Below are 25,661 nucleotides of genomic sequence, written 5' to 3'. Positions count from 1 at the left end.
GGTCATGTGATGAGGAGGGAGGAAGAGTATGTGGGAAGAAAGGTCATTCAGATGGATATGCAAGGGAAGAGGAAGCGCGGACGGCCAAAGAAGAGATGACGGGAAATGGTGGAGGAGGACTTGAGAATGAAGAACTTGGATGTGGCTACAGCCTAAAACAGGAAGTTGTGGAGGAGACTCACCACAAACAGCGACCCTACTTAAGTGGGAAAATCTGCAGAAGAAGAGAAAGAATAATTAAAATTATTTTTTAATATTTTACACGTATATAATCCTTACTTTATTATGTTACACGACTGCTGATTGCATTTATAATTTCGTTTTTAAATTGGTATATATATCGTTGTCCGCGCGGTTAGCGTAGTGGCTTTGCGCTTCGCAACCTGGGGAAGGAGTGTCGTAGGTTCGATTACCGCCGCCGACGTGAAGAGTTTAAGGATCTGCCATAGCCAAGTTAGCCGGTCTTGGGCAACAGGTTTTTTTTTCCAGTTTATGTGAGGTTTTTCATCACGCAAGCAGGCAAACTGGCCCCGTGAACACACAGACATCAGTCATAGGATACCTTCAGGAATTCGGATTTCGGTTCCGAATGCCCACACGGTAAAAAGTGTAGGTCTACTCATGAGCGTAAATTAGGATAATCGTTAACTGGAAAATCAATTATTGACAAAAATAAAGATTTCTAAATGATAATGTATTGTTCACTGGCCACTCGTCTTCTCCAGCGATGATGTGTGCCATTAGAAGAGTCTAAATTTCCCACTTGTTCGGTTACACGCTAGGTGGTTGTTTTGATTTTTGATGCGATCTATAGAGATTCATCTCACTATAAATGAAATGGAAATTTCTACAGTTTTGTATCAATGTTAGTTCCATTTCGTATCTTTCAGACGTAATTAGGTATTTAAGACAGACATTTTTTTTTTTCAAATAGATCATCGTTAGAAAAATTTCCTGGAAAGATACTGTCCTGTATCCTCCATTTATACAGGCTATACGTCGGGCTATGTTAACATTTTGTTGATTGTTTGTAGAGTTTAGTGCCTCTTTCCACGCAGGCGTGGAAAGAGGCACTAATTACTAAATTATAATTAATAATTATAATTACTAAATAATCTTTTTGGATCTTCAAAAGTCCTTAATTGATTAATTATGACTGTTTACTAAACAGCAATAAAGACTCATTGAACATCAAGAAAGATCAGTAGTACGTCTTTTCTCTCTCTGAAGAATGTCTTCTGTAATTTTTTTTTTAATTTTCGTAACAGTTTCTAGTACTCGACTGCTCTCTTAATGTATACTGATTGCGACAGAATAGTTCTCTTGAAAAGATAAAATGCATTATTCGACCTATTATCTTTCCAGCAACAATTATTCGACTAATCAGCATATACTTAATAACTTCATTCTGATGCCTTTTTTCCGGATTTGATTATCGCTATAATTATCACTTGAATATTAAAGGAAATCGTCCTTTCTTAAGGTATTCGTTGTAAACAATTATAAATTCAGAGAATCCAATTAACACTGTTAAAAGTGTGTCACTGGTTATCCAGTCCTCACTAGGGTTTCTGATTTGATCCCTTTAATTTTAATAGGATTTGATTATCAACTTTTTCACATTCTTCTCTCGTCTATTCAAAAATAAATTAATACCATTTATTTTGAAAAATGTTCTTAAAGAACTGGGAGATGGACTGAGTCCTTGACTCTTTATCCCGTCATCTGAATGAAGAAAATCTGTGTGGATGAGTGTTATTGAGCTAAAAGCTCTAGTCATGGTTGGGCAACGGCAATAGCCCAGCCTCAGTTAAAACTTCATTGGCTACAGCATTGCCATTCGTTACCCTGGAAGTCCTAAAAAGGCCTTTTTTTGTTTCCTCCTTCTTTGAAAAATGTTCTTAAGTTCTTAAAAGAACTGGGCGATGAACTGAGTCCTTGACTCTTTATCCCGTCATCTGAATGAAGAAAATCTGTGTGGATAGTGTTATTGAGCTAAAAGCTCTAGTCATGGCTGGGTAACGGCAATAACCGAGCCTCAGTTAAAACTTCATTGGCTAAAGCATTGCCATTTGTTACTCTGGAAGGCCTAAAAAGGACTTAGTTTTCCCATATCCTCAATGCTTTGAAAAATCTCCTTATAGTCCTTATAAGGACTGGCTTAAAGGGGCGAAGCAGAATGCTTTTCATTTTCCCCGTTATCTGTAGAGGACAGTGTAGGGATAAGGTGTTATTGAGCTATTAAAGCTTTGATCATGGCAGGAGGGTAACTGCAATAGCCGAGCCTCAGTTAGAATTTCATTGGCTACAACATTGCCATCCACTACCCTCCAAGGGTATTGGATTGAATGAATCAATCACCGCATCTCACGGTCGATTGATTCTCCGTATTCCGAGGGAATTCCTTTAAAAGATAACTTATCGTATATAAAAAAAAGGTGTATCGATATATTCTAAATATTTTCCGGATTTTAAGTCTAAGTTAGATATTTTAGTTATAAATAAAGTTTTAGTTTTTAAGAAATATTCAAAACATATTTTGGTGAAAAAGATAATAAGCGTTGAAAGCAAGGAGACATTTCCTTTTTCTCTTAATTCTCTGTTGTAGATATATGTCTGGAATATGTCGTAGATGACGCTCTTCATCAATATGACACTGGAATAGTAGTGGCGGACTAAGAATAAATAACTGACGTTTTGCTGACGATATCGATCTTCTGGCAGAAAGTGAAGAAGAATTACAAGAGATAACCAGCCGCGTTTTCGGAACATTAAAAAAATATGGATTATACATAAACCTACTAAAAACAAAAACAATGATAACCTCAAAATAAGACATTGAATTTTTAAAGATACAAATTGGCAATAAACAAATTGAGAATGTAAACAAGTTCACTTAAATGACATTAAATACCGAATTGCTAAGGCAACCGTGGCCCTACAGAAGTTAAAACCATTGTGGTGAGATAACAGAATAGCAATCACAACCAAAGACTAATTGACACTTTGGTGAATTCTGTCCCCTTGTATGGTTGTGAGGCCTGGACTTTATTGAGGAAAGATGAGAGGAGACTTCTGTCTTTTGAAATGAAAACTTACAGAAGACCTTTGAGAATTCCCTATACCGCTCACGAAACCAATGAAAATGTCCGAAAATTGATTGATTCAATAGACGGGAGAAAAGGGAAAATATTCTGACAGTCATCAGAAGAAGACAGATGAAATGGTTCGGACATGTGGAAAGGGCTAATGGCATTCCAAAGCAAGCACTAGAAGGAATCGTTCCGGAACAAGGGTTAGGGACCGACCTCGATTAAAATGGACCGATAACATCAAAAAATGGACAAATTCCCCATTTTCTCAACTGACATCAAGAATAAGAGACCGAGATGATTGGAGGAGGTTAATAAAGAATATCACGTGCCTGTCATGAATGACCCAACGGTCAAGGACTTTACAATAGCGAATATTAATGTAATTAAAAAATTATAATGTTCACAGCTTAATAACATGAATAAAAGTCGTATTTTAAAAGATTAATACTAAATACAGTGATAGCATCACCACTATCACTGACAAAAATAATGGAAAAACTGGATCCAGATTCAGACTACGCAACCATTTAATGACCGGAACTAGGAATATTAGGACTCTAATGCAATCAGGTTCAAATAAAGTTCACAGCTTAAGGGTCAAAGCTGTATAACTGAGAGGAGACCTCCACATAGCCTTTAAAGGAATGCGGAGAACCGACCAGGGCTTCTGACCTAATGTCCAATCCTCACCTTCTCGTGGTGCACCCTGTTGGGTATCTACTTTGATACTGAACGAACGAGGATGGGCTGGCAATTTGGGATTTAGCCGACCAAATTGTATTCTTATTGGTTAAACCAAAATAAAAAATGATGGTACAACATGACAAAATTTCATGCCGGCTGGGGCGTCGCCCGGTTAAACAAGGCCCCCGTTGTTTTCGCCAGGGAACCAGGGCAAACAGCGAAAAGTCAGCTACTGGAACAAATCTGAAAACAAACCCCAACTCAACATCACCAGAGTTAAAGATCGGTACTATCAACGTAAGAAGCCTGAATGGCAAAGAAATGGAGCTAGCTGAGGAATTAGATAAGTACCAGATCGACATAATTGGGGTGACTGAAACAAAAAAGACCAAAACTGGTGAGCTCTTTCTGAGCAATAAATACAAAATGTTATATTCAGGCAATGACAATCAAGGAAAAGAAGGAGTAGCCATAGTATTCAACACAAAATACGAGGCTAATCTTCTTGAATGGCAGTCAGTCTCAAGTAGAGTAATGTGGGCAAATATGAGAATGGGGAACTGGACAATGAGACTTATTTGTGCCTATGGTCCCACAGAAGGTTCTACTAAGGTAGAAGTGGAGGAATTTTTTGAGGCTTTAGAAAAAGCAACTGACACAATGAAAAAGGAAAAGTTGGTCCTTGTTGGGGATCTAAATAGTAGAGTAGGAAACGATTGTGAGACATACAAAAATATTTTGGGAAAATTTGGAGAAAAGAGCAAAGCTAATAATAATGGCAAATATCTGTTGGATTTCTGCTCAGGACATGGACTGGTTATTACTAACACCATGTTCCAACATAAAAATGTGCACAAATTCACATGGAGAGAAGAGGCTAGGAATAAGAAAAGTATCATTGACTATGTTATTGTTGATAGTGATGTTTTCTCCCTGGTGCAGGACACCAGAGTGTACAGAAGATTTGAAATTGGAAGTGATCACTATTTAGTCTTGAGCAGGATAAAATTGAATTTCATATTGAAAAGAATAACATGTAAGAAAGTTTTAAAGCGAATAAAAGTTGAGCAGCTCTCAGATGTGAACTGTAGACTAAAATACAGAAATATTATTGAAAAGAAAATGAAAGAGTTTGAGAACAGGAATCAAACCTTGGAGATTCAGTGGCAAACTCTGAAGGAAGCATTGATTGATTCTGCCAGAGAGGCATGTGGTGAGGTTGTGTGCAAGGATAAAAAAATCAGAACTCCCTGGTGGACACAGGAAGTTAAAGAGGCAGTGAAGGAAAAGAAGAAAGCATATCAAAAGTTCCTGGCAAATAAGTCAGCTTTTACTCTTACAGAATACAGAGACAAATGTAAGAAAGCTAAACAGTGTGTAAAACTAGCTAAACAAAAGTCATGGGAGGACTTTGGCAAGAATATAGAAAATAAATATCAAGAAGGTGGCAAAATATTCTGGAGGTTGTTGAAGAAGCTTAGGAATGGAGGAAAGAGTGCTGTAAAAGGAATTAGAGATGATAAAGGTGAAATGAAAACAGGAGAAAAAGATATCCTTGAAGTATGGAGTAATTACTTTGAAAAACTGCTAAATGAAACAAGCAGTGATGACAGCACAGTGATAAAAAACACTGACCAGGCATGCAGTCAGGAATACATATCCATACTTGAAGTAGAAAAAGCCGTCAAAGGCTTGAAATGTGGAAAGGCAGCAGGAGTAGATGATATTCGACCAGAAATGCTGAAGTATGGTGGTATAAGAGTCTTACAGTGGCTGCACTGCATAGTTCAGAAAGCCTGGACAGAGGGACGAATTCCCAATGATTGGAGTAGAGCTCTCATAGTACCCATATATAAAAAGGGAAATAAAACTGAATGTGAGAATTACAGAGGTATTTCCCTGCTGAGTGTTCCTGGCAAGATCTATGCAAGTATACTTGAGAAACGGTTGAGAAGAATTGTGGAAGAAAAGCTTGGTGAAGAACAAGCTGGATTCAGGCCAAATAGAGGCTGTCAGGATCAGATCTTCACTTTACGACAAATAGTCGAGAAAGCATGGGAATATAACAAAGATCTGTATTTAAGTTTTGTCGATTTGGAAAAGGCATATGACAAGCTGCCAAGAGAGAAGCTATTCAATACGCTGCAGTTATATGGTGTCAATGGGGCATTATATCAAGCAATACGTAGTCTTTATTTGAGTTGTGAGTCAGCAGTTAGAATTGAAGGAAGTACAGGAAGATGGTTTAATGTTAAATCTGGTGTGAGACAAGGATGTACATTATCCCCTCTGTTATTCATTATCTATATGGATCACATTATGAAGGAATGTGGTATTAAACCTGATATCAAAATTGGAGATGTTAATGTCAGCTCTTTGCTTTATGCGGATGATGTTATACTTCTAAATAAATCCGCTACAAATCTGCAAGATTCTCTGACTAAATTGAATAGCTGTTGTAATAGATATGGTATGAAGATCAGCAATAAAAAGACAAAGACAATGAAAATAGGCAGAATCATTGAAAATGTCAACTGTGTTGTGAATGGAGAACCTGTGGAACAAGTAAAACATTTCAGCTACTTAGGCACAATTTTTACTGAAGATGGTAAACTAAATATAGAAATAGACAACAGAATCAGCAAAGCTGGTATCGTGGGAAGTCAATTGAATAAATTCATATGGAATAAGAAAGAAATTAGTCGGAACACTAAATTAGCTGTATACAAGACTGTGTTCAAACCAATTTTAACTTATGGATCTGAGAGCTGGGTCAGAAGTAAAACACTTGACCAAAGACTGGAGACCACAGATATGAGAGTCCTGAGAAAGATTAGAGGCGTGAATAGATGGCATCAATGGCAATATCATATTAAAAACGAGGATATTAGGAAAGAACTTGACATTGTCAGCATCCAGGAATGCGTTAGCAGAGCTAATCTCAAATGGTATGGTCACTTAAATAGAATGAGAGAGGAAAGATTAGCAAAACAAGTGTTCTCTGCCAAGTTGGCAGGAAAACGACCCAGAGGAAGGCCAAGATATAGGTGGATTGATACAGTACAAAGTGCCTTAGACGATAGAAATATAAGATCTGATAATGTTGGAGTCTTGACAAGTAACAGACTGATTTGGAGGAAAATTGTAGATAGGAAGTTAGTAATGATGTAGTTTTTTCATGTAGTACTGTCATATCCTGTACACCCCTTGAGGGTACATGGCAGGAATTTGATGATGATAATGTTCACAGCTTAATAACATGAATAAAAGTCGTATTTTAAAAGATTAATACTAAATACAGTGATAGCATCACCACTATCACTGACAAAAATAATGGAAAAACTGGATCCAGATTCAGACTACGCAACCATTTAATGACCGGAACTAGGAATATTAGGACTCTAATGCAATCAGGTCAACTCAAATTACTACAGCACGAACTAAAAAGATATGAATGGACTGTTATGGGACTTTGTGAAATTCGATGGCCCAAAACAGGAGAGCTAACAACAGATGAAGGACATTTGCTTCTTTACTCTGGATATGACTGCAGCGGAAAAGGTGTCGGGTTTTTGATACACAAATCATCACGAAATTCTGTTAATTCTTTCTGTTAATTGATTTTGTTAATTAATTCTGTTAATATGGAATTCAATCCTATATTATACAATAGCAGAATTGCTCTAGTCCGCCTAAGAGGAAAACCACTCAATATCACCATCAAACAGTCTATGCCCCAACCACAGGCCACGAGGACCCTAAAGTATAGGACGTTTATGGTCAACTTAATGCAACAATCACTGGAGCGAATAGAAAGACTTTTGATTGTACAGGCTGGTTGGAATGCCAAAATTGGAACAGACATCGGCAAAGATTATCTCCCATTTGTCGGACCGTATGGCTATGGGGAAACAAACGAAAGAGGTTTTGAAATTATCAATTTTGCCTGACAAAATGAACTCACCATTACTAACACTCTATTTCCCCATAACCCTTCCAGAAGATGGACATAGACCTCCCCTGATGGTAAAACACACAACCAAATTGACTTTATCCTTATAAGCACAAGATTTAAAAACTCCATCAACCTCACAAGAACCAGATCATTTCCTGGAGTCGACATTGGCAGCGACCACAACATGGTCATCACAACTGTGAATATGAAAATAAGGGAAAAATTACGTACAAAATCAACTCGTAAAAGATATAATATAGAAAAATTAAAAGATCCCCAAATAAATATACTATATAAATACAAATTAAAACAAATTTTGACACAAGCTTCAAGAAATATAATAGTATCGAATCTAAAACCAAATACTTCTCACAAAAGATAACTGAGGCAGCTGAAGAAATCCTTGGATACAAAAGGAAAATAAATAAACCATGGATAACCAAAAATAGTTTGGGCCTATGCGACAAAAGAAGATATTTGAAATCTCATATTAATAGCAGTGATAATAGAGAACAGTATAAAAATATTACTAAGATTATTAAAAAAGTAATCAAACATGCTACAAACTTATGGATATTGGATGAATGCAAAAATATAGAAGAGGACTTAAATAAAAATAATTCTAAAAGTGCTTTTCAAATTATCAATAAGTTAACCAAACCTTTTACTACAGTTAATTGGAGCATAGAAGATGTAGACGGAACTCCTATCACAGATAACCAGAAAATAGTTGATAAAATGAAATGTTACGCAACCAAACGTTTTCAAAAGGACTCTCAACTAACTGGCGATATTTTGGACGGAATTTTGCCAGGAAGTTCGGAGGAAGGAGATTACCCGATATTAAAAGAAGAAGTCATTGCAGCAGTTAACTCCTCAAAAATAGGAAAATCACCGGGAATTGATGGTGTCACAATGGAACTGATACGCGAAGGAGGTGACACCATCACAGACACCTTGCTAAATTTATTCCAGGACTTATGGAACACAGAGACTTGGTCTTCTGATTAGCGAACTTTTGTCCTTGTACTTATTCCTAAAAAGGGAAACAGCAATAAATGTAGCAACTATAGAACAATAAGTCTTATTAGTCATCCAAGCAAAATCCTGTTAAAAATACTATGGTCAAGAATCGAATAGAAAATAGAAAGCAGACTATCAGATGAACAAGCAGGTTTCCGGAAGTCCAGAAGTACAATCGACCATATTTTTACAATACACATACTAGGCGAAAAATACATAGAACATAACAAAATAATCTGTCACAACTTTTTAGATCTTCAAAAAGCTTTTGACTCAATATGGCACGAGGCATTATGGAAAATTCTAGAACATTATGGTATTGACAACAAAATCATTAGGATTATTAAATCTCTTTATTCTTCACCTGATATGAGAATTGAAATTAAAAATTACAGCAGTGAATCATTCCGGGCAGAACGGGGGTAAGACCGGGATGCATCTTGTCCCCTCTTCTTTTTAATTGTTTTCTGGAATATGCCATAGATGAAGCTCTTTATGAATATGACACTGGAATAGCAGTTCGCGGACTAAGAATAAATAAATTACGTTTTGCAGACGATATCGATCTTCTGGCAGAAAGTGAAGAAGAATTACAAGAGATAACCAGCTGCGTTTGCGGAACATTAAAAAAATATGGATTATACATAAATCTACAAAAAACAGAAACAATGATAACCTCAAAATCAGACATTAAATTCTTAAAGATACAAATTGGCAATAAACAAATTGAGAATGTAAAGCAGTTCACTTATCTAGGAAGCAAGTTAAGTCAAGATGGTCGTTCAAAAACTGACATTAAATACCGAATTGCTAAGGCAACCGTGGCCCTACAAAAGTTAAAACCATTCTGGGGAGATAACAGAATAGCAATCACAACTAGACTAAGACTAATTGACACCTTGGTGAATTGTCCTCTTGTATGGTTGTGAGGCCTGGACTTTATTGAAGGAAGATGAGAGGAGACTCCTGTCTTTCGAAATGAAAACTTACAGAAGACGTTTGAGAATTCCCTATACCGCTCACGAAACCAATGAAAATGCCCGTAAACTGATTGATTCAATAGACGGGAGAAAAAGGGAAAATATTCTGACAGAAGAAAAAAAAATACATTTCACTTAATAACAAACAAATTTACTTAAAGGGATAGTGAATATATAGAACTTGTTTCACCTTTGCCATGAGTTACCTCATTATGATATGCCATTTTCTAATTATGATACAAATTAATAATTCAGGCCTCCAATAAGCGGATTGATATCTCACACCGGGCGATGAAATTCATCTCTCACCTAAAGACCACCATAATTCAAAAGTGCAGCCTGTAGCTTGAAAACATGTATGATAACCATTCGTGATCCCCATCCACATCAGAATAAACGTCTTCACACGTGATATTTTATCAATTTGTCTTAATAAATGGAAAGATACAATAAACAATTTCTTGGTAGTCACTGTAACCAAAGGCGTCTTTCCAGGTACTTGATGAGTTTCACTACAAGGTGTAATGCTACTGCTTTGCTTAATGGAAGAGCAAAGACTCCATCCCCACCTCACAAAAAATCTTAACTCATTTTGAGTGATGCAGGAGAAAATACATATAGCGGTGTGTGTGTGTGTGTGTGTAGGAAGGATATTGCCAAGCTATATATATATATATATATATATATATATATATATATCTCATGGAGAAAAACTGATCGCTGCAGTTCTAATTCATATGTTGATTGGCATTAAGTGACTGCCAAATGAGATGATTTTCTTGATATTTCTGCCTCAGTTCCTTGGCTAGAGTATCATTTCCCGTCTCCGATCCAAACATATTCATTGACCGTATCGCTGAAAACGTTTCCTTGCTATGAAAATATCTATTCCAATTTCCACTTTTAAAATCATAAAAGTGTGACAAAGCTTTTGAAAAGAAAAATCAAACCCATCACATCACCTGACATTCCTTTTCTATATATATATATACCAATCTAGACTATTTGTTAGCAAATTATTAACACATCCAAAACTGATATTGAAAGCTCAAGCAAGAAAGTGGCATCTTGTCAAAATGGCACTCATGTTTGGTGCTCCTTTGCCAACTATTACTTGACACAGCATTTGTATAAACTTGCTATCACCTATTTTGCATTTGGATGGTACTATTGCATCTTTACCGTCAGAAAACAAAAGTCTGTCTTCTTTTCCTTGAATTTGTGATCACTGTGACAGGACTCTTACTGTTCTAAATTCAGAATAGTCACCGTGTCCTTTGATTTTTTTTTCCCAGAAAAGTGTGGTTATTTTGAACAATTTTATTGACGAGAAACGTCTTACTGGTATCCTTAACTATCAGTATTTGTATAAATTCTGATGCAAAGGAGCAACCTTATGGAGCTAGAATCCTCAAAATAAAAATATGTTTTGTACAACCTTTTATACTAAAAAATAATATGCTAAAGTAATAACAACTTTTTACAGTAATGGTATTATCTCTCACTTTCTACCGTAATGGCACCATCCCTATAAGATAATGAAACACTTATTTTAAATAAAAGTGTTGCACCGAAGTACAAACGACAAACGAGTGCTAGGAATTCATTAATGATATAGGAATTGTATAGACGACATCTCGAACAGAAACTGGATTTAACCAGAGAGGGATCTGCACGAGAATTGTATGATCATTTAAAAAAATGTGTACACAAGACTGCTGAAGAGGCCCTTCAAAGAGACGGTAAGAGGCAAGGAAATATAGAATGGATGTGTCAACAGTGAAATAGAATACAGAAGAAAATAAGATAATTTATAAGAGATGGTTGCAGTAAAAGCCTTTAAGGCAGAGAGGAGTATAACAGTATTAAGCAGCAAGATAAAAGAATGGCGATTAAGGCTAAAAAAAAGAAGTGTGGGGTGGAACATTAGTCGCTCTGCAGAGGCGTGGACATTTATGCGACCAGTACGAGTCCTTTATCGATCTTGAATAAGACTTAATATTATTTGCCTTCAGCATTTTAAGAGATATTCACGAAGGTTTATTATATGAGAGGTTGGGATATCAAAGAGACGAAAGACTATTGTCTGGAGAAAGAACATTCGAAGCGACCAGAGGAGGTGATACGGGCTGTTCGAGCATCAAAGAATAGAAAGGCGGCTGACCCTGGCGGAATGGTAAGAAAGATGTTCAAATATAATAGTCATCAAGCATTACAGGTCATCACAATGATATTCGGCAAAGTAATTGCAGGTGAGGATATCTCTTATGAGTGGAACTTGGATATATCATCCATCCATGAGAAGGGCAATAAGAAAGCTAAAATAATATTCTTTAAAATATAACGTAAGTCAACTTTTATTATTTTTTTTATGTAGCTGCTGCTCACGAAAGGGTTTGTAGACCTAGAGTACATTCGTACCTTGAGTGGGCTAAGGATGTTTTCCTATTTTTATTAATTTTTCAAAGTCCTTTAACCTTGCTCTGGAGACCAAACATGGATTTTTGTCGAGCCACTTCAGTCCTCCAATAAACGGGACAATGTTCTCACGCCGGGTGATGAAGTTCATCTTTCATCTAACGACAATCACAAACACCCATGACTGTGATGGGATTCGAATTCAATCTATTGGCTGGAAAGCGAATACGCTAACAATTTCGAATTCTTCCTTCAAAATAGCAGCTACTCATTCCGGACTGGTCGCTCTGCTCTATGTCTTCTCCGTCATATCAATATCATTTTAAAATAAAGATTCCAGACATAAATATTTCACTCTAAATAAGGTTTAATCATTGCTTTCAAAAGGGAGGGCTGGATAATTATATCTGTCAACTAGTAAAAATGTCTGAGTTAATGAAATTTCATTAATTCACTAAATATAAAATGTTGAAACCATTTCCTGCATCTAATCCTTTAGTCAGCGCATCATAGCACCTTTTCGATAAACAGGACTTACCTTTAACAAAACGGTTTCGTAATTCGGTTGATAATTTCATTAGCATCTAAATATGAAAGCAAACATTTTCATTTTTTCAGCTTTCATACATATTATGAAGTTTAAAAAGATGCGAAATTGAAATTGAGGACACAAGAGAAATAAATGTTTATGACAAGAGATGGTTCGTGTGTGTGTGTGTGTGTGTGTGTGTGTGTTAGGTCCATACCGTTGGTTAACCTAGAGCAACATATATTGTGCTACCAATGTTTTAAAAGCAAATTATGATTTTTTTTTTTTTTATTTGAAGACTGATCATTTTGGTTATACACTTACTTCCAGTTTCAGAACTGATAAAGTGGTTATTGCAATAATATAGCTTTCTAATATAGATATGTATTTTTCACAAATCTCGGTGGAACACTGTGAATTTTTACTAAAACCCTAAGGGATCCACTGATTTAGTTTACGATCTCCTTGAAGCATAGTTAGCAAATCATTGGGATAAGTTCGTAAAGCCAGATTACAACATGAGGAATAGCTTGCTTTTGACTGTAAAAGCTAAGAGGGATACGGTTAGGTGGAGATAAATAGCATTAGAGGTTCAAAGACTTATGAATATTCTTCTCAATAGGATTACCGCTTTAAATAAGACCAGTTGTCAGTAAAGTAAACTCATACTTCACTAGGTTTCTGTATAAACATGTACTCTGTTGTCAACTGATATCCAAATGCTTTTGATGGTATAATGCACAATTATTTATATTTGTGTTAAAACAAAGACATAATTAATACGATGTATTAAAATGAAACAATAAAATGCTCCAAAAAAGGTCCTAATTTTAATGCAAATAATGAAATTTCTCTTCCAAGAGAAAAACCGATTTTTTTCATTGCCGATTGGTATTTAGTGATGCATACCTCTGGATCTATGAATAGAGAAAGAGAGAGAGAGAGAGAGAGAGAGAATGCTTAATGCATTACACGTGTTCATGCACAAATGTGTTTCCTTTAAGCAGGTCACACATCATCACGTATGCAAATAGACAAGTTTCGTTACGGTCAATTGCAAATGAATATTTATGAACACGCTAAAATTTGCATTTCCAAACCTTTTCGGTTTGAATTAGATACGCATTTATGCTAGACATGGATTGCAATGGATGACAAAACTTATAAAAGCCATAGTAATCTTCATTGAGGCTCAGTTAGTAATCAGAGAAATTATAATTAGAAGGAGATCGATGCAACAACGATAGGATGAATGCAGAGGAAGCTCTAGTTTGGCACCGTTCCTTTTAATGTCAGCGGAGTTTTCACATAACAGGAAAGTAAATATTGGTGAAATGCGCACATCTATGCTTATCATCAGTAGTATTTATTATTTAAATTTGATTTGATGTACTTATATAATTACATTTAAATTTAAATAATAGTGAATTGCGAAATCCAGCAGTCTACGAATTTCCACAAAAAAAAAAAAGAGTTTATCATATTCCCTATAGGGAAAATAAGGAGTTTGAAGAATAATTTTATTATATTTTATTTGATTAAACAAAATACAAAACTGTATACCGGAATTTCATTTTTTAGAGGTTGTTTCTGCCAAAAGCGACCTTGAAATTAAAGGCATGGGTGAAAGGTCGGAGTTCGTCCCTAAATACAATTCATAGCCACTTCCATCGACTTTTCGCACCGACTAAATGATAAAAGTGACAATAAGATATCGGAAATTAACCTAAACAAAGGCAATCCACTTAACCTAGGCCTTTTCCCTGGAACTCCTTTCAATCAGTTACTCACAGACGCTCTGTTTCTGTATTATGTATGCCAGCCTGGTTGGCTGAGTGGTTAGCGTATCCGCTCTTCAGTTTGGTGGTCGGTGGTAGATGGCGTTGGTGTATATGATGAAGGTGATGGTGGAGTCGGAGACTTGTAGAGTAGGTGCTCTCCTCGATGAATCTTTGGACTCCCTGGAGGTGTTACGTAATAATTATGTCTATACGTATTTTTCATGAGCCAGCTTCATTGAACTGGACTCTACCAGTTCAATGAAGCTGGCTCATGAAACCAGTGAGTTTGTTACGATATCTTTCGTCCACTTTTCTTAATTACATAAGAACACCAGCAACTACTGGTCAACATCTGCACACAGTTCAGTTCTAGACACCGTAACAACCTCTCTCTAATCACTTATTCACACATAGTACCGCTGTGCTATTGATTTGGTGACCTCTCATAGGTGAGTTCGATATTTATTAGTCAAATGACTGATCATTGTTTGATATCTTAACAAACTCACTGGACATCCAAAATATTAAACTATTTGGAAATTGAGCATTCTTCGAGGTGATAAAGCCTATTAAATAAGAAAATATATATAGTATTCTACGCAGAAAGGAACACAGTATTATGAAGTAGAAATAATTTTTACAAAGTAATAAAAAGCACATTATTTTGATATCCGCCGTTATAACCTTTGAATTTAACATTATCCAACTTACATATTTATAAGTATCGATCAACAGAGTTCTGCAAACTGCCACATAAGAATAATCAATATTGAAATAACCATTTAGATAAAAGCCTTAGTAGGATGTTGAATTTTTAATTTTCCGTTTTATGATAATTTATACTTCCCGGATTGCGAACAGTATATTCTACCAGTAAAGCTTTCAGTAACGATTTCCGAATTACAACCCCCCCCCCTACTCATCTGACTCCGTTCACCCACGATAAGTGCTTAAGAAGAAATCTCATCCACACACACACAGAACAGCTCATTACCTCCAAGACTTAGCTGAGCAGTTCCTTGGGCAGACTCTTTATCATTCGAAGCGAAACACTGGTACATTCCTCGATCTTCTCTTTTCACGTCTGCTATTCGAAGGAGGTCACGAGATGTTAACTGCACCCTAGAGCCAGGATGGAGCGGGCGTCCATCCTTCATCCATTCGACTGTGACTACGGGATGACCGGTGATTGTACAATTGAAGGTGGCTGAGGTTCCAACATCCACAGTCTGCAGAGCTGGTTGGACGGAAATTAAAAGGGACTCTAGAATTAAAAATAAAAATATACTATTATTGATCTATAAAATATTGTCTATATTTACAGGAAATTTTGTTACTAGATTATGTACACAAAACGTATAATAATATGCATAATAGCGATGTACAGAAACACACTTCTGGAGCACAATATATTAATATATGTATTAATATTAATATATAAATATAAAAATATAAATAATACACACTTCCTTCTTATAAGTCCTTATAAGGACTGGCTTAAAGGGGCGAAGCAAGAATGCTTTTCATCTTCCCCGTTATCTGTAGAGGACAGTGTAGGGATAAGGTGTTATTGAACTATTAAAGCTCTGATCGTGGCAGGAGGGTAACAGCAATAGCCGAGCCTCAGTTAGAACTTCATTAGCTACAGCATTGCATCCATTACCCTCCAAAAGTCCACTCAATACGCTTCCTTATCCTTATCCTTATAAGGACTGGCTTAAAGGGGCGAAACAAGAATGCTTTTCATCTTCCCCGTTATCTGTAGAGGACAGTGTAGGGATAAGGTGTTATTGAACTATTAAAGCTCTGATCGTGGCAGGAGGGTAACAGCAATAGCCGAGCCTCAGTTAGAACTTCATTAGCTACAGCATTGCATCCATTACCCTCCAAAAGTCCACTCAATACGCTTCCTTATCCTTATCCTTATAAGGACTGGCTTAAAGGGGCGAAACAAGAATGCTTTTCATCTTCCCCGTTATCTGTAGAGGACAGTGTAGGGATAAGGTGTTATTGAACTATTAAAGCTCTGATCGTGGCAGGAGGGTAACAGCAATAGCCGAGCCTCAGTTAGAACTTCATTAGCTACAGCATTGCATCCATTACCCTCCAAAAGTCCACTCAATACGCTTCCTTATCCTTATCCTTATAAGGACTGGCTTAAAGGGGCGAAACAAGAATGCTTTTCATCTTCCCCGTTATCTGTAGAGGACAGTGTAGGGATAAGGTGTTATTGAACTATTAAAGCTCTGATCGTGGCAGGAGGGTAACAGCAATAGCCGAGCCTCAGTTAGAACTTCATTAGCTACAGCATTGCATCCATTACCCTCCAAAAGTCCACTCAATACGCTTCCTTATCCTTATCCTTATAAGGACTGGCTTAAAGGGGCGAAACAAGAATGCTTTTCATCTTCCCCGTTATCTGTAGAGGACAGTGTAGGGATAAGGTGTTATTGAACTATTAAAGCTCTGATCGTGGCAGGAGGGTAACAGCAATAGCCGAGCCTCAGTTAAAACTTCATTGGCTACAGCATTGCCATCCATTACCCTCCAAGGGTATTGGATTGAATGAATTAATCACCGCATCTCACGGTCGATTGTCCCTCCACCGGAAACTTTTCAAATAACAAAATTCCAAAGATTTAAAAATATTCTAAATTAATTTCCAACACCTTTTGTCGATTACGATGCTTCAAATGAAAATAAAAACCCTGGCATAAGTTTTTTGCGGATTTGAGGTCTTGAATAGACCGTGAGATGTGGTGATTAATACCCTTGGAGGGTAATGGATGACAATGCTGTCGCCAATGAAGTTCTAACTGAGGCTCGGCTATTGCTGTTACCCTCCTGCCATGATCAGAGCTTTAATAGCTCAATAACACCTTATCCCTACACTGTCCTCTACAGATAACGGGGAAAATGAAAAGCATTCTTGCTTCGCCCCTTTAAGCCAGTCCTTATCCTTATAAGGATAAAGAAGTATTTGCGTGGAGTTTTCCAGCTTAATAAATAAACAAAATAATAATTTTGACTCCAATAAAGAAGGATTTTATTTCATTCTTTGATTTATATTAATATTTGTTTATATTTATTTTTTAGATTTTTATATAATAATGTTGGCTCCAATAAAGAAGGATTTTATTTCATTCTTTGATTTATATTTATATTTGTTTATATTTAATTTTTATATTTATTTTGCTCCAATAATATTTTTATATTTGTTGATATTTATTTTGCTCCAATAATAACTGTGGTGTTGCAGCGTTATACAGCTCGAATTTCAGATGTGAATTCCAGTCTACTGCCTCTTCAGTGTTGACTTGCTTTTTTTCATATTTGATGGTATTAATTTTTGATATATTACTTAAAAAAAAGAGTGGGTAAAGCCGTCTAGGAACATCTGGATCAAATCACTTGTAAGAGGAGACCGAACTGTATGACTATGGAGGCAGACTTACCATATTCTTTCTTTATTTCAGCAAGACTGAAATAAACTATTCCTTGTACCTTACACAAAGTAAGACGCAAGTATTTTCCTAACTGGATAGAAAGTGTTGAATGATGAGACCTGTAGAGTTATCTCTACAGGTTTCATCAAATGGGAAAGAATATAATTTTAGAAATTTTGTGCTATTTACAAAAAACGGAACTTTTTTTAATCTAATTTTTAACTAATACGAAAAGCAGGCCTTTAATTTTCTCTACGTACAGATCGAAATACGAGATTGAAAATTTTTTAAATGTAAACAATTTAAAACGAACGACCCACTTAATAGTCATTTCACACATTGACATTACTCGCATAACACAAATAATAACAAGATAAATCTAAGAAGCAGTTGAATAAAAATGCTTCATGATCTTCATGTAAGGCAAGTAATAAATCATTATTGGTAAACATCGCATCAATTTCCCAAATTTTTAACTGCCAATAAATAATGTGGATCATCCATTCACGGTGATTAATAAAACCCTGCGGCCATATTTCAAAGTGCTTATAATTCCTTTCGCAGACATAGTTGTCTGATCGTTCTACACTATTTACAGTCCTCCAAACATCAAACTCTCAAGATCACGATAAATGTGAGTTTTCCTTTTAATCTCAAATAAAGTTACGGGTTAAAGTAGGGGTCGAAGAGAAAGCTCTTAATCATTATGTAATGAGAAACAGCAACACCTCCTAACACTTCCAAAACCACGAGGGAAAACAACAGCATACTAGCAATTATTGATTACAAACGTTAACATCAATAGCGTGGATCTAATTTTGCTGGGTTATCTGTCTTAATTTTCAGTCATTGCAGCTTAGTAATGCAATCTATCTAACAAATCACTTACACTAATACATGCGTAGAAGTTCTACATTCTTGCCTGAACTTGCTGTAATTGAATGGTGTGATTGAAGACACAAATCTTTCATTTTGACAAATAGAAGACCCTTACAATGACATTGCGTTACAGCTAAATAATAAAACGGCCAAGAGAGGCGATTTCAATTCCAATGAAGGCTTCAATTTTGCTATAAATTGATCCTGTTCATACGTCAACGAGTCTGGTGTCAAATAAATCAAAACTTGGATTTAGAAAAAAAAAAAACCTGTGATTTAGACAAAAAAAAAGTATAATTTAATAATTACATTATATTATAGCATAGAACAAATTATAAAAAATGTGGTATCTAAATAAAAAAAAATCTAAATTATATTCTAACCTCGAGTAAAGTATCAAATATATTATATAAAAAAAAATATATAAAATATATTGTCAATTGATTAAATTATAAAGTAAAATAACAATACAGAGGCAAAAAAATACTATTAAAAATTTTAGTTGAAATCAATGTAGAAAATGCAGCATATTCTGTAAAATTATAAGTTCCAATATCACTCAAGATGTTATTATTGTATTATCATATTATATATGATAATACAATAATCATATTATATATGATTACACATATTGTATATGTAAATATTTTAGCAATCAATAAATTACTATTACTATTATTTACTTGAAATATAACAAAATGCTAAATTTCTGATAATAATGATACAAGATCCAGCAAGAACAAAAATAGTATTAGATAACAAGATCTTAGAACAGTTGAATTCATTTAACTAACTAGGATGTACGATCACATATGAAAATGAAAAAGATATAAACGTAAAAATTGCAAAATATTAAAAAAAAAAACAGGTGTAATTAACTCTATATTTAAACCAAACTTAGTTCAAAAACAAACCAGACTAATGTATAGCCCTACCAGTCTTAATGTATGGAAGCGAAATCTGGACAATAAAACAAAAAGACAAACAAAGATTAACAACAGCAGAAATGAAGTTTATGAGAAAAACTGCAAAGTATTCCCTATTTGATCACAAAAGAAACGAAGATATTATGAAAGAATTAAACCAAGAACCAGTAATAGAAAAAATTAAAAAATATAAACATAAATGGATGGAACACGTTCAAAGAATGAAAACAGAAAGATTACCAAAACAAGCCTTCAAATACAAGCCATTAGGGAAAAGAAAGAAAACCAGGACGTCCTCTTAAACGATTCAAGCCGGAACAGGCCATGCCAGGCCTAAATCCTTGATATGCATGATGATGATGAATGATACATTGTTACCTAAAATTAAACTAACTAAAAATATAATACATAAATGTAGTCATAATTATGTCACGATTTTAGCTTAAATTATAAAAATATATTTAATAATGACTATAATATATAGATGTAATCATTATTATGTCATGATTTTAGCTTAGATTATGAAAATATTTTAATGGAGACTGAAATTATTAATCCACTATTATTACATAAACCTAAAAATTATCCATATTTTTCTATCTAAAATAAACTGATATTGATGAGTAAACTACACTGGTATAAGAATAGAGAACACCATACTCTTGGAGGGTAATTGGAGGCGATGCTGTAGCCAATGAAGTTCTAACTGAGGCTCGGCCATTGCTGTTACCCTCCTGCCATGACCAGAGCTTTAATAGCTCAATAACAACTTATCCCTACACTGTCCTCTACAGATAACGGGGAAGTTGAAAAGCATTCTTGCTTCGCCCCTTTAAGCCAGTCCTTATAAGGACTTAATAAACTACACTGATCATCATTTTATAAAATTACATAAAATAAAAATGTACTTAGTAGTAGTTGAAATTATCGATTCACAAAATATAAATCTAAAAAAAATGTAATGATTCAATAAATTATGAATTCTACACAATTTTGTGTCTATTCAAAATATAAATAAAAAATCACCATATATATATATATATTTACAAATGTGGTTGCTTCATTACTGATCTTTATGTTAACTGCCATCCTTATAAGGATCGGCTTAAAGGGGCGAAGCAAGAATGCTTTTCATCTTACCTGTTATCTGTAGAGGACAGTGTAGGGATAAGGTGTTATTGAGCTATTAAAGCTCTGATCATGGCAGGAGGGTAACAGCAATAGCCGAGCCTTAGAACTTCATAGGCTACAGCATTACCATTCATTACTCTCCAAAGGTGTATATATATATATATTCTATCTATTTAATCTTCGATTAAATAATATAATTATATACATGTAGTATGTTTTAAATTATCTAAATGTTTTATGTACTTAACAAAAAACATTTTGCATCCATCGAGTATTTCAGGTAGCAAATATTTATAAACATGTTACAGAATACGTTTCTGTCTTAAACACTGAGAAATAAGTATGAAAATTTCTCTCTCTCTCTCTCTCTCTCTCTCTCTTTGGGGGATTTGGCCATATATTCCACTGTAAAGCTATTGAATAAAACAAACAGCTGCAGTCATTATTAATGGTTTCGTCATACATTCCGAGAATCTCGTGATAGAAAGAAACATAGTAACCTACGGGAATGATTACCAACTGCCTTAACAGCTACAAGAGCAAATAAAACACGCCTCGGGATCTACGTGTGGTAATAAACACAAAAACTAAACCTTCGAGAATGTTTTGCTACCTACTTCCATAACTATACATCTTTAACGTAACTGCGAGATTTCATTCCTGCGTGTAAGAAGCCGTAATGATGTTATATCGTCTGTTGCAAAGATTCCTTTTTCACTTTTTTTCTGTTAGTGTGATCCAAAACGACAATTATGTTTTTTTTTCGCTCCATACCAAAAAACTAAATAAATACACACCACTAAATCAAAAATAAATACATTAAGTAAATATCAACCTAATAAATACAAATATATAAATAAACCATAAATTAAAAAAAAAAAAAAAAAAATATATATATATATATATATATATATATATATATATATATATATATATGTATAAAGAAATAAGTACATATAACTATTATATGAAGGGGGAGTTGATGGAATCGACCGTGAGATGCGGTGATTAATACCCTTGGAGGGTAATGGTTACCTCTACAGATAACGGGGAAGATGAAAAGCATTCTTGCTTCGCCCCTTTAAGCCAGTCCTTATAAGGACTTAATATAACTATTATAACTAAATAAGCATACATACTTTTCGTATTGCAATGAAGTAAATATCAGTCTATTTTATTATTTATTTATTTTTTGGTGTGCTAATTTTAGCATAGCGTAATAATTACTATAATAATCTTAAAAAAAATATTTTAAATAACAAATAATTGTTAATAATTACAATTACTTTTTAAATTGAATTTTATTATTATTATTATTATTATTATTATTATTAATTTACTTTGAATGAAAGCCAAAGTGATTTGGGGGGAAAATAAAATAATATATATAAATTCCCAAATGTTTGATCCGATAGTGATAGTTAATTGGACTGGATGCAATGCAGGAGCTAACACTTTGTTCCATAGAAATGTCAATAATTTAAGCAGTGGGTTATTTCAACTAAGGTAGATAAGAAGAATTAATTAATCGCAACTGACCTAAGCGAGGTCAATTTGCGTATTTCTACGGAAGAGCGTTATCACTGGTTGAAGTTACTGGCGAAGCAACTGGAGCTACGAAGCCAGCGTATTCTGTCTGTTAACTGCGTTTATTCACCAACCTGCTTGAGTATTTGGAGGGATAAAAAATATATATTTTGTAGGAGGAAACATGCTTTCATTATCTAATTCATCTTAAATTAAAAAAAAAAGTTCTTATCAGCTTAGGATTTGAACGTCAAGTCATTCTAGCGACTGCACTACAGAAGTGCGACACGTTACTATGGTAACAAACACGTTTAAGGTTGTGGTTCATCGCAAATTCGTACTTGAAATTGGTGTGTTGTTATGTTAACGAAAAATTTAAACGTGGCCAACGGGCTTATGAATAAAATCAGGTTTATTATTATGTGAGAGGAGGCGATACGACTATTGCTGGTTTTATGCAGAAGCCATGTCCACTCAAACTCCGTCTGTCACTACTTTGCCATTTATATTGCAAAACTGCAATTGTTGAAAACGGGTAGCATTCTACATGACAATCAACTAGATCCAGATATTGACAATAGGCCTTTACTTAGTAAAATCTATTTTACTATTGCAAAATGCACAAATGAAATTATCAGATGTGCGAAATTGTTCTTTCAGTAAATATTAATTGCAATACAAATTTTGGTTGAAGTGTTTTGACATGTTTTTTACATTTAATTCGATTCTTTTTAATATCTAGGTTCACAAACGTTATGTTTTTTGGAAAAGCAAAAATTTCAACTAATGAAGTTTAAATTCAATGTTTCATTGTCTGTTCTCGTATTCCCATTGAGTTTTATCAACGGCATACTTATAAAGGAGAGTGAGTTACGTATGTATCCTGACATCAAAATATTATTCCATCCCTCCATAGCGAGAAACAAATTTTTTCGCCCTTGCTTCATGTGTGTGTGTGTGTGTGCGCGCGCGCGCGCATTTATTACTTCCATTAAAAGTGTTGTGCATTCCACTGAGAAAATAAAATGATAATGAAATACGCTTCACTATGTATCGCATATATAGCCCCATTCATGTATGTTGATGTAGAAATAGCATAGATTGTCTTATATATATATATATATATATATATATATATATATATATATATATATATATATATATATATATATATATATATATATATATATATATATATATATATATATATATATATATATATATATATATATATATATATATGATACTTCTGGAGTAATTAGCCATATGTTATTGGAGGGGAGAAAAGAAAAAAGAAAGAAAAAGTCCTGTAAGGCATAATGAGTCTCATTAAGATGAAAAATTCATTCCTGCATCTTATTAACATCAAAAAGTCGTTTATACATCACTTTTTATGGTAATTCCAAACACGAACGGGTGTCTAACTTATAATAGATTAGCGCAGTGAATGCAGAGAAAAATAAGAGATATGCGTTAACATAGGATTTGAAGAGCAGCTCGTTTTTAGGAAGTATATAAGAGAGAAGGCTGTTGTTCTAGCAATCGAAAGAATGGACCTAACCGAAAACATTTGTTCTATGAACTTTCAGGTCGACTGTACAGAGATAAATATCTACTGCACGTGACTGAACAATTTAAAAAAAAAAGTGGCAATAATATTTATGCCAATTCTGATGATCAGTGACTATGAAAATCTCTGTAGCAAAACCTGAATTTCTGAAGTGAACTGGTGAAAGACAGGTTCAATAATCAACTTAATACTCTTCTGTATTGAGTTACGACTTTTTAAGGAACTCTTGGGTGCACTGCTACAAATGTAAGAACCTTTAATGAAGGACTGGGTTTCCTAATTCTATACGGTTAATAATTGTTGACAGGCGAATGTCTTGAACGAAAGAGAAAAACATAATTTCTTGGATGGAGTGATATTTGTAATATGTTTATACCAAGAAAGCTTGAAGGCAAGCAGTGGCGTATCCAGAGGGGGGGGGGGGAAAGGGGCCCTAGAACTCCAAAGAAAAAGAAAAAAGAAACACTACAAAATTTTCCCAAAATCTTTTCCTGGTTAAAATTCATTTTTTTATTTATGTTGTGCCGTGTCTTCTATTTCTATACTACTTATGAATTAGCGTTCACATAAGGGGTGGGAATATCTTATAGCTCTCGGGATTCACGGTCGCTGTGAACACAAAGCGAATGAAGTAGGGCTCGCTACTTCATTTGCTTGAGCTGGGCCAGAGGAGATCATGGATATCATGTATTGGCAACCACTGCAGATGCTCAGTCATAGGTCGTATGTAGTGCGTAGTGTGTATTCTCAAATCGTCTACTCAACTATTCCCCCCAAGATTAAATCCTGAGTGCGCCACTGGAGACCAGTATCATCTCCAATCAAAATAAAATTAGACGAGTTCTCATAATGCCTGAATACTACTGTGCTGGTGCAACTACTACTACGTTCACGCAGTTAGCCAAGTGGCTATGCGCTTCGCAACCATATGCCTGAGGAAGGAGTGTCCTAGGTTCGATTCCCGTCGACGACGTGAGGAGCTTAAGGATCTTCCTCAGCCATAGCCAAGTTAGCCGGTCTTGGGATTGGACAGCAGCGCTTTCCCCAGTTTATCTGGAGTTTTTCATCCCGCAAGCAGGCAAACCGGCCCTATGAACACACACGGATACAGTCAGGAATACTTAAGACAATCCCTCCAGCCACGGGTCTGAATTGTCAACTATGCCGGTCTCGATCCCGGATAAAAAAAAAAATAGGCGGGATTGAGGTGGTGCCGTACCTCCCCGTAAAAGGGACTCACGGCCGTTGAATCATCATATTAGATATGAAGAACATAACTTAAATTTCTGCAGAATTTTCCATAAACTTTGATCCAAGGAAGATCACATAAGCATGAAGATTTCCAGCTGATTGATAGCAATGGAATTTAGGTTTGTGATCGTTTATTAGCATAGCATAGTGGTTTGTAGAGAGCGCTGAAGTTGTTCTTTATGACTTTCTCTATTACTTTAGATAGAAAAGTCATATCTCCCCCTGTAAGGCAGTCTAACTCGATGGGCTGAGAAAAAGTAGAGGTGACTACTGCTCTGTCAACTTCAATAATACCAAAACACAGTATTTTATTTCCCTTTCCTTTACCTTTGATATTACTCAGATTTACAGGCAAGATGGGATTTCTCTTTTTTTTCTGCTAACTTAGAGCTCCAGGGTTTTCTGATATAAGCATCACATCCATTGCTTTCTCGGCCTCTAATAATATACAGTAGTCAATACCCTT

At 35.0% G+C, this 25,661-nt stretch overlaps 1 protein-coding gene across 1 annotated transcript in view; it reads right to left on the bottom strand.

Annotated features, from left to right (window-relative positions):
• The window catches only part of LOC150106953 (cell adhesion molecule Dscam1-like), a 330,596-nt gene that overhangs the window by 113,625 nt on the left and 191,310 nt on the right, over window positions 1–25,661 (bottom strand). The window contains exon 6 of the mRNA XM_090392842.1: window positions 15,460–15,729. Coding sequence (XP_090248968.1) covers window positions 15,460–15,729 — 270 coding nt within the window. The remainder of the gene's footprint in view (window positions 1–15,459; window positions 15,730–25,661) is intronic.

This window comes from Typopeltis vanoorti, chromosome 5 (assembly GCF_054136105.1).
Source record: "Typopeltis vanoorti isolate ZY-2024b chromosome 5, IOZ_Tvanoo_1.0, whole genome shotgun sequence".
In the NCBI taxonomy this organism is placed as follows: Eukaryota; Metazoa; Arthropoda; class Arachnida; order Uropygi; family Thelyphonidae; genus Typopeltis; species Typopeltis vanoorti.
This window is presented reverse-complemented; position numbering and strand designations above follow the sequence as displayed.